The sequence below is a fragment of the Ostrinia furnacalis genome, unplaced genomic scaffold (assembly GCF_004193835.3).
Source record: "Ostrinia furnacalis isolate ACB-3 unplaced genomic scaffold, ASM419383v2 OfSCF6232, whole genome shotgun sequence".
Lineage (NCBI taxonomy): Eukaryota > Metazoa > Arthropoda > Insecta > Lepidoptera > Crambidae > Ostrinia > Ostrinia furnacalis.
The window spans coordinates 30,806-46,236 of NW_021136471.1; the positions used below are offsets into that span (position 1 = coordinate 30,806).

General features: G+C 35.1%; 1 protein-coding gene and 1 long non-coding RNA gene across 4 annotated transcripts; both read right to left on the bottom strand.

Annotated features, from left to right (window-relative positions):
- Positions 1-3: 3 nt before the first annotated feature.
- AP-1sigma (AP-1 complex subunit sigma-2) lies at positions 4-14,398 on the bottom strand. 3 transcript variants are annotated; one of them, XM_028317427.1, is made up of 5 exons: positions 14,106-14,383; positions 13,794-13,972; positions 13,283-13,391; positions 12,218-12,355; positions 4-1,006 (listed from the first exon to the last, which is right to left on the bottom strand). In XM_028317427.1, exons 1-5 carry the CDS (start codon positions 14,106-14,108, stop codon positions 962-964), a joined length of 474 nt encoding a protein of 157 aa, XP_028173228.1. In that variant the 5' UTR covers positions 14,109-14,383; the 3' UTR covers positions 4-961. The 3 variants fall into 3 exon arrangements, with proteins under 3 accessions (XP_028173228.1, XP_028173229.1, XP_028173230.1); XM_028317428.1 differs by lacking the exon at positions 4-1,006 and adding an exon at positions 3,388-3,758 and having other exon boundaries at positions 14,106-14,396; XM_028317429.1 differs by lacking the exon at positions 4-1,006 and adding an exon at positions 10,424-10,442 and having other exon boundaries at positions 12,192-12,355; positions 14,106-14,398.
- Positions 1,185-3,364, bottom strand: LOC114362148 (uncharacterized). Its single transcript, XR_003656658.1, has 2 exons — positions 3,177-3,364; positions 1,185-2,467 (listed from the first exon to the last, which is right to left on the bottom strand). It is a non-coding gene; the product is annotated as an uncharacterized LOC114362148 (long non-coding RNA).
- Positions 14,399-15,431: the final 1,033 nt, after the last annotated feature.

A 15,431-nucleotide genomic window follows, 5' to 3' on the forward strand; every position in this document is an offset into this window, starting at 1 on the left:
ACGTTTTTGTTACGCAATACTTTATTTTCAGTTAAATTCAATTCCGAGTGATAAATCTAGTACATTTGTCCTGAAATTAGGCCCTTGTTCCAGTGGCGTGTAGAAAGTCTACGGAAGCTTTATCAAATCCGTGATACCGGCTAGATATGAAGTTTGATATGGAAGGATTCTCGAGTGCGAAGGATCATTATAAAATATTTAAGTTGCACTGGCCGTTGATAGGAAACGTATTTAGACTGAACATCTTAATTCTAATAGGTAGTTTTTTGATATTATAATAAATGCACAAAATACTCTTATGTAGTAAAACTTGAACCGAGAAAGAATACATTTCCATTGAATTAATAACTAGTCAACATGGAAGTCAGCAAGAGCATGGAACATACATCAATTTGGCACAGACCATAATAAATATTTACAATACTTCAAATAAAAACATTTCGGAAGTAACAGAGAAGAGTCTGTCTGATAGATTTGTGGTAGTTTTGTTATAAAATTAAACAGAATAATATGTAGATACAAAAAATTAGGGAATAATTTGTGCATTTGACATGGAACTAATAAATTAAGTACGTAGCTGCCTTTGAATCTTAACTAAAAATGCAGTGTATTACACGTTTCATACACAAACTAAATTGTGCCTAAAACTAAGCTACAAAAGATCTAAAATGAAATAGGTTACTGAACCCAAGTTAATTAATTACGCCTCTACATTGTTACAAAATATATTTTTAAATATCGCAGATGTTTGTTAATTGGGGCTATAATATTTTCTTGTGTGTACTAAAAATAACACTAGTACAGGTCTACTTTGTGTTTACGCTTAGATGTTAAATACACGATGCTTAATGTTAGATTTTATGACAATAGTGTGTCCGTGGCTTACACGATAGCTGGTGGCGCGTAGATCTGCAGCGTTATTAGGCGTACACAGATGCGGGCGGCGAACGGAGGGCGGGGCTTAGCCGAGGCCGTGGTCCTCGAAGAAGCCCTGCGGCGTCTCCTCCTGCAACAAGGGTCATCACTGAGCCAGTGCCGCTCGTGGCCGCGTTAGACCGAGCCATCGCTTTTCGGCAATGTGCCACAAAAAACAAAAATAGCTCCTTCAACGTCATCCAAATATTAGATTTACCAAAAAGTAATTCAGCACAAAACAATGTATAGATGAACTACACTGAAATGTCCCACCGACGACTATCTTCGTTCAACTACATGGTTTCCACCGTGGCAAAAATCGGAACTAGCGATCCGCTATAGACGGTGGCCCCCTGTCACTGTCAAATAAAGGACAGTTCAGTGTAGTTCTACTCTAGATTCACATCTATACAGTGACATCAAATGTAAGGTACGACATCTAAATAAAACATACTGTAATATAACACGTTTATTAAATCTAAGCAATAATATTTTTTATAAAAAGGACAACTGTCAAATCAGCACAACGCGCACCAAAGTTGCATTAAATTGATATTGCACATTCAAAATGTCGAATATACTAATGTACTGATATTCAAAAACGTTTAAGCTATATAAAATTACTTTTAACTTATTTACATTAATAGTAAACTACTTGTAAATGGTATGTCATATCATAAAATATTTTGTAAGATATATTTTAATTAAAGGAATATTACAACACTGATAATATTTCATAGGTACTCGTTTTGTTTATAAAATTACCAAGGTACTTTTTAAGATCTCTCTTAGTCTTTAATACTTATAATAATAAACATTTAAATCCAGTAAATATAACGCAGAATAAACTGCAAAAACAAGGACAAAAACCATTAGAAATAGGGTACTATAGACACCATCAAAGAATCTACTTTTTATATACTTTAACACTTCACTGTGGTCAATATGGAAATAATAATATTATGTGTAACGTCACTTGTATATCTACTGTCTCCAAAGAAAATCAATGCTTTTTATTACAGAATGGCACTTTATTTGGAGTAGTAGTCCAACATCTATCTATGGTTACCATCTTCCAAATCGAATGGAGAGGTCAGTAAGTATATTATATCAAAAACAAAGTATGATAACGCAATTAAACTATGTAAAAAAATAATCAAAAACCTTAATCTATAAAAACAAAGGTACTCATAATAGGTAAAAATATTTCGATATTTTGTAAATTCGAATTTTCATAAGAAATTAAACGTTTAATATAAATTACATAACAAAAAAATACATAATAATATTCTGGCAAGTTATCGATCAACAATTTTTCAAACTTTGGTCATGTTTACGAAAATATTAATATTTACATACATAAAATTCCATATTATATTTATTTTAAAAAGGTATATACGAAACCTAGTTTTACATATTTTTTTTTTAATATTTAACCTAATAATAAATTGGAATCACGTTTGGGAAGAAAATCAGGCACAGGATTCGTTGCCTGTTATGTGGACTATAAAACATTAGCCAAAAATATGAACAAACAGACAATTTATAAAACCTTAATTGTACATTCAAGTCCATAAAAAACATGTCTTTTTAGGCGGGTACCTACTCATTAGCGAGCTGTAACCGTTGCATGCACTGTAACCAAAAAACATAGTGTGTACAACATGGTTCGTTCGTTTCAACGTCTTTTCTTCTGGAAAATACAAACTTTTTTCATATTCTTACACCGTAATGTATTGTACGGACGACAGTGCGTCAAACTATTATTTACAATAGATACGATGATTACTACTAATAAAAAAAATGTCTTAATTTCTGTTTGTTCATACTCTTGTCTGTATTAAGCGGCTTTATTACAAAAATAACTGATATAGGCTTAACACTGCCTTAAAATAACGTGACAATTGACACATTTCGCGTTGATACAATAATGTAATGAGAAGGACCAATCGAAGAGACGATTGCAATTAGATTACNGTATCGCATTTTATGAAACGAAAATACATGAAAAAGCTAGGGTGGCAAACAGGTTTTTGTATGAAAGGTAAAAAAGGACTATTTTTAAAATATCTAAATATTTGGTAACAAGTAGGATTATAGCTATAATTCTTCGTTATCTTAAAGATTAATATTCATCCTTCAAAATTGTGTGTGTGTTTTTTTTGTGTGATGATTTATAAATATAAAACTTTATAACTGTTTCAAAGCACACTTTTTTTTTTCAAAATGTACACTTTTTTTGAGAAATACTCTTATAAAACCTTAATTGTACATTCAAGTCCATAAAAAACATGTCTTTTTAGGCGGGTACCTACTCATTAGCGAGCTGTAACCGTTGCATGCACTGTAACCAAAAAACATAGTGTGTACAACATGGTTCGTTCGTTTCAACGTCTTTTCTTCTGGAAAATACAAACTTTTTTCATATTCTTACACCGTAATGTATTGTACGGACCACAGTGCGTCAAACTATTATTTACAATAGATACGATGATTACTACTAATAAAAAAAATGTCTTAATTTCTGTTTGTTCATACTCTTGTCTGTATTAAGCGGCTTTATTACAAAAATAACTGATATAGGCTTAACACTGCCTTAAAATAACGTAACATTTGACACATTTCGCGTTGACACAATAATGTAATGAGAAGGACCGATCGAAGAGACGATTGCAATTAGATTACGCTGTCATTTAAACCTTAATTATTTTTGTAATAAACCCGCAAGAGTTCTACTCAAAAATGTCAAAATTTGGCGGCAGTTAGTTTGTCGCAGTCCCGTGTGCGTGCGCGCAGCCTCAGAGCAGTCCCACCTCGCGCAGCGCCGCATCCACCGTCTCGTCCTAGCAAGCCCATTCCAACTCATATAACCACTCATAATGCAATGCTCATTCCATGAACCTTTGATAGAGCAGGAGCATTCAAAGTAAAATAATTATAAAGTCACGTATATAGGTACACTAGCTGTGCCCGCGACTTCGTACGCGTAAAAACCCGTTTTCGCAACATTTTTCATTGTTGCTCTGCTCCTATTGATCGTAGCGTGATGTTGTATAGCCTATAGCCTTCCTCGATAAATGGGCTATCTAAAACTGAAAGAATTTTTCAAATCGGACCAGCAGTTCCGGAAATTAGCGCGTTCAAGAAAACAAACAAACAAACTCTTCAGCATTATAATATTAGTATAGATTATAAGTTACGTTATCCCTGCGTTGATAGAAGAATACATATTGCTATCGAGCGACATTTGTATGAGATCGTGGTATCTCTTGAACGAACTATCGGCAAAAGTGTTAACTACCCATTTCCAGTCATGTCGTCTCGTTCTATCACAAAGAATCACCATTTGATGAGCGAGAGCAAAAACAGAAATGGATAGTTAATTCTGTGGCCGATAGTACAACAAATGTCACTCGCTGCGAAGTGATGTCACTTACTTTTCTTTTTAAATGGCCATGTTTAAGAGTAGGCGCATACCGTTGATTTTTAGTTGGCCGATAGTTGTGCCCGATTTTAATTTGTATGAAGAATCGGCCAAATCGAATCGGCGTAGTGTGCGCACTCCCATACATGCCCATACTGATCAACTGCCCGACTAAACTATCGGCCGACGAAAAATCAATGGTGTGCGCCTACTCTAAAGGCATATGATCATCCGATCCTAAAAAAAAAGTATGTTATCGTAGGGGTTTTTTATACCTACCTAGGTACGTAAAATACTGATTCCGAAAGAAGTTATTTCTTTTTTACTAATCTTGCTGTATTTAGATGTTGAGTTACTGCGGAATTGTTAGTAGTTCACAAGGGAAACAAATTATTAATTTTTATTTACATCAATAATTTAAGTTGATTAGGACTTGAATGTCAAAAAAGATTTGAAAAATTCAAGAAATCCAACCTCATACGAAATTAAAAAGCTTTCCAGTTAACATTAAATGGATCGTAGCACGAGAAAGGTAATAAGTTCAGTGTGTTTTAAAACGGCTGGATCGATTTTAATACGGCTCACTAGCACATAGCCGATAGTTAAGATTATTTTCCTGGCATATTATACCTACTCTAAATTAATAGAGAAGCCTCTTCAAAAGATAGTTGTTACCAAAGCCCTCTCGTGTTACGACGTAGGAAAGGAACAGGAACATGCAAGAAAACAGAATTTTCCTTCGAACCAATGTATTTCCACATCCCAATACATACACGCATGAGCAGCAAACCATCACCAGGTACACCGTTTCACCATGCCACAATCAGAGCAAGTGTTTATTTACTTATTAAGCAAGTATATCATGGTGCCAATTTAAATTGTTTTACAACGAAAACCAAGGTATTATTTTGTAACCAATGACAATCGTCAATTTTTAATTAATGGAAATATTTTACAGGTCTGAGACCAACCATCATGGACAATGAGTAAAATCTGTGATACAGCGCTCAAGCTTGGGTTATTGTTAGTTGTTAGTTTGGTAACAACGCATAAACGTTCAAATAAATGCATAATTTGAATTGATGAAAAAAGAAATATTCGTATGTAGGCGCACTTTCAGAACATGTGAATCGTTCGTCATAATCATCGCACAATAATACATGAAATCTTTCAGAAAAACACCAAAATGCAAAGGAATGTAAATGAGCATGATATAGTGATGGCATGCTTAGGAACATGGCAAAACGGTGTACCCTATACAATCGGTTATTAAATAACTGTTAACTACACATACACAACGAAGCAACAATGGCGTACATATAGATAACATATGATGCCTACGACCTACGTCAACGTACATATTAACTTTCACTCGGGCGAAGTCTAGAACAATATTACAAATAATATATCTATACAAACTTCTAATACGCCTTTAGAAATGATTTTGAAGAGTCGATTTGTATGTCGTAAAATGTGTAAGTGAGATAATGTTCATGCAGTGTTATTATTGATACAGCTACAACACGCTACATGGATATAAATATAATACATAAATAAAAAATAAAGATGATTCCGATGAATAAATATAATATATGAGGAAAATTGACCAAGCAGTGATGCATGCACCAGGATAAGGTGTATTTACAAAGAGCGACCATGCAGAACTGACCATTGAGCTAAATTATACAGGACAATAATAGTACCTATACATTTTGGTCTAAGCAGGATCCACAAAGAGTTACGAGAAATAGGTGCAATCGTATACTTCGTTCATGAATTGCAATACACATAGACGCTCAGAGTCATCAATATGCGGACAATGCCAGATTCATTGATCCCAAAAATGATTTCACTATTGCATAAAAAGGACCTTTAATTATATTCGGAATAGTTCTTTATTCCAGGCATAAAAAATAAAATATGTAGTTTGAGGAATGTAAAACAACTCCTCAATAAGCAGGTCTGAAAAGCAAAATCTTACTAATTGATCGATATTGATGCAAAATATTTTTAACCGAGAAGCCGTGTGGTGACGGCAGAGTAGAATACATTTGTCACCAACCCCTACTCTTCCCGCGGGTGTCGTAAGAGGCGACTTAGGGACTACACATCAAACAGAGAATGGGCAGCAGCGCTCTCTGAAAAACATCAATCTTTTAAACTGCGATCTCCAACCCGCCTGCCAAGCGTGGAGATTATGGCAAAACCCTCCACTATAGTGGAGAAGGCTCATAGTCCAGCAGTGGACTGTAAAGGGCTGTTGATGATGATGATGATGATTTTTAACCGATGATTAACTCGTCACCGTACACTACAGTGACGAGGAAAATGTTCAATGGATCATGCCTAGACGAGTCAGCTACACATCAAGAAGGATAATACGAGTAGGTAGAGGTAGTCTCGGTATCGCGGTGCCATCCGCGGTCAGTGCAAGAGTCCGTCGTTCAGGTCCTGGCCGAGCATGCATACATCACACCAAAAGAAGATTAGCGAGTGCAGTGGGATATAGCAGACGTGTAAGGCCTGGTTTCCATTAAAGTGGGGATGAGAGGAGATGAGAGGCAGTGCCGGATTAATCCTTAAGCAAATGCTTAGGGCATCATGTCTTAGGGGGCACCAAAAACAGCGCAAAACATTTACCAGCACATAAAAAAGTCCACGCATTATTTTCTGTAAAAGTAGCATTTCTGTAGAAAAATGCTAAGATTTTACCAAATTTTTATATGACAGAATTATAGCAGGGAGCTGGATTGCTTATACATAGTTAGGGCATCAAGTAGTTTTAATCTGGCACTGACGAGAAGAGATGTGTTTGAATAAACACTTTTCGTCTCCTCTCTTCTCCGCTTTGATGGAAACCGGACCTAAGAAACGAATCCGCGTCACAAAGTGACAAATGACGCTCGTACTGTGACGCTTGTTTTGTAAACACAGTACAAAAACACATTAACATAGCAGACGTCAAAGCACAAAAGTGCAAGAATTTTTACGAGTATTTCAGCATACATAAAACATGATAGAGTAAGAGCTACTTAGTGAACGCCAGACCTACGTCATTTTATAAAAGCTGAAAGTTTGTCAGCGTATGCTTCCAATATAGGTTAGACTGCTGGTGAATCATGAAGTTTGGGTCATCGTGGCTTTGGCAGCTATCCTGAAAAACCTGTCTGGCAAGGAGTTGGAACTGTAAAAACTATCTGGCTGATGTGAAAACAACTTCTAATCATTGCCCAAATATTATGCATAAAAATCAGATTTCTTGGTACAAACTATCAGCTTTTCTTTTATAAAATGACGTAGGTCTGGCGTTCACTAGCTCTTAGTCTATGATGACAGTATCGGTGTTAATGCGTGTACCGTTTTTTTACAAAGCTGTTCAGCACACTACGAGTAGGTATCACCATCCACAATGTAGCGCGGACTCTTTTTATATAACAAAGGTTGTTATTCAAGCGCAGTGTAACCCAACCCCTATCTGGCCACACAATACAGCATCTTTTTGAGTGCAAAGTGTGAATTGTGTCCTATATTTTTATACCCTGAATTCCCTCCCTTGTTTCGAACAAACATCAATCCCGTTTTCTATCGAATCAGTAATGATATCAGTTGGTAGGATAGTTAGCAAAGAAAATAAATATTTAGAAGTTTTATGAATTAAGAATAGCATAAACTATCAGCATTCACTTTAGTATGTTTAAATAGATGCACCACAAAATATTAATTGGGGTTTAATATAAAATGCAATTTTTATGTGTTTTCTACTAATGTCACTGTGAGCAAAAACTCTAACGATTATTAAATGTTACTAATTTATTTAAACACCTTAATAATGCAGTAACACGCAATGTCGGTCACACCATTTTTGCTATGTGTCTCGTTTGTGCACAGTGCAAGGTTTCAATTTATTGGGGGTTACTATTATTTCATTGTAACAGTGATAAACAATTTTTTATAATATTTAAATAGCAACTTTTTCTACTTTAATATCAAAATTTATTAGGCACTAATAAAGCTTCTAATTTAATTGGTCTTTTTATAAACTATATCATTAGTAAAAATTCAGTGACTAGTGCAAATAGCAAATATAATGTGCACTGGAATATCTGTAACATCTAAAAACAGCACAATATGGTGTTTGATATGTAATTTGTTACATTAGTGTTTTAGATGTGTTTTATAATTAACGGTTAAATACTATAAAGGCAGTGCCTACCTACGCCTATAGTTTAGTGACTCTAACATACAACGAAAAGGCACTACCGAGGCCACTGTCCTAACATACTGGTCCGCTTCACACTTATCATTACAACAATCGAGATATGCGTAAACTAGGTTCGTTTGTTACTGAGCAAAACGAGAATTATACACAAGTTTTATAAATAACTTCTAAATATTGCATGACTATTCAAATAATACAATGAATAAGTATAACCCTTAAAACTACAGCTATTGCCATTTGATTCCGTATTGAAAGTTTTAAAAATGTAACTTGTATACGTCTACAATACATTAGCTAAATTGTGATCATAATTCATGAATAAATACTTTCCCATAAGTCTATTATTTGCGTCATAAAAATTTAAATTCTATCAAACCTTTATAATTTTATGTTTTCATAATAAATTAATCTTTTATATTATATTGAAATATATCATTTTCTTTAAGACAAAAAAAGGATTCTTAAAATTTTAATATCTACTTTAAATCTATTTAAAAGATAGATGTAATTGATAAAATTGTCAAATAAATATTAACTACGATTAGGAATTGAGAATCATGTAAGTATCATAATATTAGGAACAAATGAAGTTAGTCATAGAAAACATAATTGCACAATCATGCAGATTAAAACGATATTCAGAATAATTTTATAACTGGTTAAAATTCGAGCACCCCTGAAGAACAGACATTCTGTGTAAAAATTATGATGAGTATCAACACTACACAAGAAGGTCTTCTCTTCTGTTCTGCTAAGTATTCAAATATTGCTTCATCCCCCTATGCATATAGAAACGATCTGTCTTGCTTATTGACTGAAGACTGTCAAATTTTCCATGACCACTTGGTTTGTGTTTGTTACTACACCAGAGCTTATCGGTTTTATCCTTAAATGAAAATGAGCTACATATTTAATAAGTATTGCGGTAAGACTCATGTCTTTCTATTTTAGTCGAAATGGAACGCGAAAGTTTAAAATCTTATACAGAGATGATAGAAAGGTCTAAGGATATCAACTATTGTAAATATGAAAGTAACTCTGTCACATTACAATTTTACATCAAACTGCAGAATCAATATTGATGAATTTTGGCAAGGGAACATGATGATACATGGGATCTAAAAGAACAATACAAGAACATATTTTGTCACAAAAATTTTACAGTTTATCCCCTTTTTCGCACGTATAGTGCAATCCTCTTGTATAAGATCAAGATATACAAGTGGGTTTTCACGGTGGCACCGCTCCCTCTCCAGAATGGTCTGGTGTCCCAACAGGATGTTAGGCTAGCGATTTGAAGGTCATTGATAGCTCCAACCATGAGCTAGATACTAATCGCACCCCCCTCTGAAATACAAGCCTAGATACGCCAATGGATAACTGTCTACAGTCAAGAAACGTGGTTTTTTTTTCGGAATGACTATGCTGATAGCCGTGAGCGGCTTTCTCAGCTTCACCGGACAATAGATGAGCGCAGTAGGGTTGCCAGGTCCAAAATAAAAAAAGCCGGACTCTGTGCTTCATTTGGCCGGACATTTTACACTAAAAGCCGGAGTGCAATTAGTGTCATAGCTCACGAGTGAGTACTGTCATCGTCGTATCATCGGTTGCCCAACATAACATCCTGATGCGTGCGCTGCGCTTCATGTTATTCTGTGGCTCAACTTTCGCCTGGCGCATCAGGCCACATAAAAAGCCTAACAAAAGCCGGACAGGCCGGACAAGACAATATTAGGCCGGACAAGACCGTAAAAAGCCAAACATGACCGTAAAAAGCCAAACATGTCCGGCTAAAGCCGGACGCCTAGCAACCCTAAGCGCAGATGGCTCTCAACCTCGAACAAGACAGGTCGTTCCTAGCATAGTTGCAATACGTCCCCTTAGNAGAAAAGGCACTACCGAGGCCACTGTCCTAACATACTGGTCCACTTCACACTTATCATTACAACAATCGAGATATGCGTAGACTAGGTTCGTTTGTTACTGAGCAAAATGAGAATTACACACAAGTTTTATAAATAACTTCTAAATATTGCATGACTGTACTATTCAAATAATACAATGAATAAGTATAACCCTTAAGACTACAGCTATTGGCATTTGATTCCGTATTGAAAGTTTTAAAAATGTAACTTGTATACGTCTACAATAAATTAGCTAAATTGTGATCATAATTCATGAATAAATACTTTCCCATAAGTCTATTTTTTGCGTCATAAAAAATTTAATATACTATCAAACCTTTATAATTTTATGTTTTCATAATAAATTAATCTTTTATATTAGTTATATTGAAATATATCATTTTCTTTAAGACAAAAAAAGGATTCTTAAAATTTTAATATCTACTTTAAATCTATTTAAAAGATAGATGTAATTGATAAAATTGACAAATAAATATTAACTACGATTAGGAATTGAGAATCATGTAAGTATCATAATATTAGGAACAAATGAAGTTAGTGTTCATAGAAAACATAATTGCACAATCATGCAGATTAAAACGATATTCAGAATAATTTTATAACTGGTTAAAATTCGAGCACCCCTGAAGAATAGATATTCTGTGTATAAAAAGATCAAATCATCAACACTACACAAGAATGTCTTGTCTTCATCAGTTCTGCTAGGTATTCAAATATTGCTCCATCCCCCTATGCATATAGAAACGATCTGTCTTGCTTATTGACTGAAGACTGTCAAATTTTCCATGACCACTTGGTGGGATGTTAAGAGCTTTGTTACTACACGTCTGTCCAGATCTTATCGGTTTTATCCTTGAATGAACATGAGCTACATATTTAATCAATATTGTGTAAAGACTCATGTCTTTCTATTTTAGTCAAAAGTTTAAAACCTTATAAAATATGGAGATGATAGAAAGGTCTAAGGATATCAACTAATTGTAAATATGAAAGTAACTCTGTCACATTACAATTTTACATCAAACTGCAGAATCAATATTGATGAATTTTGGCAAGGGGATACATGGGACCTAAAAGAAGGATATCAGGTATACATATTTTGTCACAAAAAGTTCACAGTTTATCCCCTTTTTCGCACGTATAGTGCAATCCTCTTGTATAAGATCAAGATATACAAGTGGGTTTTCACGGTGGCAAGGCCCCCTCTCCAGAATGGTCTGGTGTCCCCCCAGGATGTTAGGCTACCGATTTGAAGATCATTGATAGCACCAATCATGAGCTAGATACTAATCGCACCCCCTCTGAAATACAAGCCTAGATATGCCAATGAATAACTGTCTACAGTCAAGACAGGTCGTTCCTAGCATAGTTGCAATAGGCTAGTTTCCTAAAAAAAACTTTTAGTTCGTAAATTACATTATCAAAAAATATTGGACACATAATATATTTTTATTTGTCAAAGCATGAGTAATTACAAAGTTATGATGGTTTGAAGTTCCGCGTGACGTCACAAAGTGCTACACTTTTAAGCACGCCTTGACGTCACTGGCCTTTTCTTTTGAACTTTGGTGCGCTTTATCGTTAGATTATCATTATTTTGAAAAAGTGGAAAATATGTGTCGAGTATTTTTTGATAAGTTAACTGACGGACTAATTCAAACTCTTGTTTTTTACCCAGGAAACATCCTTATACAATGGGGACCCCTAGACAAGCTCGTTGTCCTGGCTACTGACCTCCTGGAGCAAGTCCTGCGCGGCGATGGCCTTCAACACGTTCTTCTTGGACGTCTCCTGCAGCTCGCCGCCCAGCACCAGCTCGTCCAGGATGAAGTACGCCTTCTCGAAGTTGAAGATGATGTCCAGCTCGCACACCTGGAATGTGAGGAAACCATTCTGGAGTTCGAGAAAGTATAAAAAACAAGACGACAAAAAGACAAGACCGGTCAACCCAATGTGGCCTAACGCTGAAACGGTTTTTTATGTTTCTTCGTTCGTTTTAGCCAAATGATGTCCACTGTTGGACCTAGAGGACCACTGAAGGTATCTCCCAAGGATTTCTACACCGAAGATTTAATGCAATAAAAACTGAATGCATTTAAAAAAAAATCTCCATTTTATATCTGCAATCGACTTGGGTCATAATCAGATGTTTTGTCTTACTTTTTTTTTGAGTTCTTAAAAGGGATATTTCAGTAAATTCTCTCTCCATTTAATAAATGCTTATAAATTATTGAATCAAAGGTAACTGTACGATACAACAACATGCTAAGGGCTGGACTAATTTTAATGACTTGGGATAGGAAGAGATGATTTCGACCTGGAAAACACCTGTTGATGTTTGCAAAAAGCTTTAAAAGACAAGACAGTATGAAAATTGTCGCTACTACTGATGACAATATGACATCCTCCCTACTGAGGAGATTATTCTGAATACTGGCTGTTAATGTTTAATAGTGATGAAATCTTTTAATAATGAACAAACTAGTAAGGCTGGATGCAAAGAATTTTTGGTTGCGAAACACACTGAAAGAAAGCCACCCTGCAAAGTTAATCACACTTCATTATTTAATTAATTTTTTTTGTGTTGATGATTTCTGCAATCAGTCGCCAGACTATAATCAGATTTGTTGAGTGTTTATTTGTTATTAAAGAGCAGCTGGCCCATGCCTAAGCTGTCTTCTTAAATTACGTGGTTATATTTAATATTAAACTATTTTATTTATTAATTCACATAAGTGATTATTTAATTATAATCATGTCTCTAATGAGTTATTTCTATGACTTTGTAACGTAACGTACACTGCCAAAGTATTTGTCGAGCAGCTCCACGTAGCGGTGGATGAGCTCCAGTGTCAGCAGCTCATTATCCTCCTGCTCCATGGCGCAGCAGAAGTACAGGGAGGCGTATCTGTGAAATAGTGCGGTTGCCTTCAGTAAGTGCCTACTTGCATAAATAAACAATTAATTTGATAATGGCACAGAATCAGATTGCTAGAAACAATAAAATAAATAAAATTAAACAGGATTTTTGACACGACTTTCTGTATGAACTTCTATGTATTTTTCCTGCTCAGTTGAATGAGTCATGACCACATTCATATAAAGCTTAAGTGTTAATTTTTAAAGCACAATGAAGCAATAATGTGATTAACAAACACTGGGCTGGATCTACCTCACCCAAGTGAAATAACTGAAATAAATTAAAGACTCGTCACTGTTACAGGCTATTCTGATTCAATATCAACTAATTTTGCGAAACTGTAGATTAGAACAAGAATGACAACGAAATGAAAATATTGTTTTTCCTCACCTTTTGTAAACAACTTTCACATCTTTCCACTCAAGAAAGGAGCACATCTTAGGCTTGCGCGCAAGGACTGTGGTGATCAGCTCGCGAGTTATCTTCTTTTTTAACTTGTCTGGATGAGCCACGTACCATTTCTGAAGACGGAGCTTGCCTTGTCGGCTGAATAATAACATGAATTGCATCTGAAACAATATACATTATTTATCTACAGAATAAATAAGCTATAATCATTACTTCATTAATTCCAAGTTATGCTACGTAGCAAACGAGCAAAAAAGGCTACAAAGTTGGCAAGCTTCAAGAATCAATTTTTACCATTTTTAGAAGTTGTTCTTGCAACTTTTACAGCACAGTAATAATACTCAAAGTGGAATGTTTGAATCGATGCTTGTTTCTTTCTTTACATTTCTGTAAAATGTAAATTTTCGGTAAAAAAACCCACTGCTCGGATTTTTTGTGAATCAAATTTTGACGAATTTGACAGCTTTTTGACAGCACAGCCCAGCCCACAGATCTCCTAATTTTTTTTAATGATGTTTCACGGCTTTGAGTACAAGTCAATTGTTCGTTTGCGTGATATTCTGGTGAACACTTTTCTTCTACAACAAAATCTACATTCCACTTCTTAACGTCTATTCTTAAGAATCTGATAATTTCTAGGGGCGAAACCATTCAAGAGTTCGATGAAAGTATAAAAAAAGACTGGCCAACTCAACGTGGCCTAACGCGGAAACGGTTTTTTGTTTCTTCGTTCGTTTTAGCCGAATGATGTCCACTGCTGGACCTAGTGGACCACTGAAGGCATCTCCCAAGGATTTCTACACCGACGATTTAACGAAATAAAAACTGAAAAAGAAATAGACTGTCTTTTTGGCATTATTTGTCAATCGTCACCAGCCAAGTCAGCAGCAAATGCAGCAATCAGAGATGAATCAGAAAGTAAACTATGAGCATTAATATCAAATTATGAAGAAAAATTCGTTGGGTTACTATTGTCCAATATTTTACAACTGTTGTTATTGCATACCTTTAAGAACAGGGACTTTCCTAATAGCCACTTTAGGGCTTTTGCCTACAGTGATATGCTTATTGCTTACTACACCAGTGGGTAACGATTTTTTTCAAGAACGAGGGATACCTTTGTCTGAAGCAGCGGTGATAGGATACATCTACGGTGTTCTTGGTATTGTAGTGTTCTCATGTCACGTTACGTTATGTGTGGCGGGAATCATACGACTTAAGAAGTTATTTACAATATATTTGTGGACTATGATATTTTATATGATAGTCAGTTTGATATTAGCCTTTGTTGTTAGTATTGAAGCAATGTATTTTGGTCATTCATCTTTTGGTGCACTATACTTAATAGTAGCATTAATGTATACGGGCATATTAATATACTTTTGGATTGTGATTCAAAGTCAGTTATATAATGAAAAAGAAGAATCTAATGTTATAAATATCCATATTACAATAATATGAAAATGAATTGTTTTATTTTTTGTTATACTTAGCTTTTCTAGTCCAAACAATATCACATTGTGTGCCAGTGTGCACACTATGTATTACTTTTTCTCTATGGTGTGCACTGCCCCCCTACCCTGGACAAGTTGCACTTTTTGATCTACATAATTCGGTCAA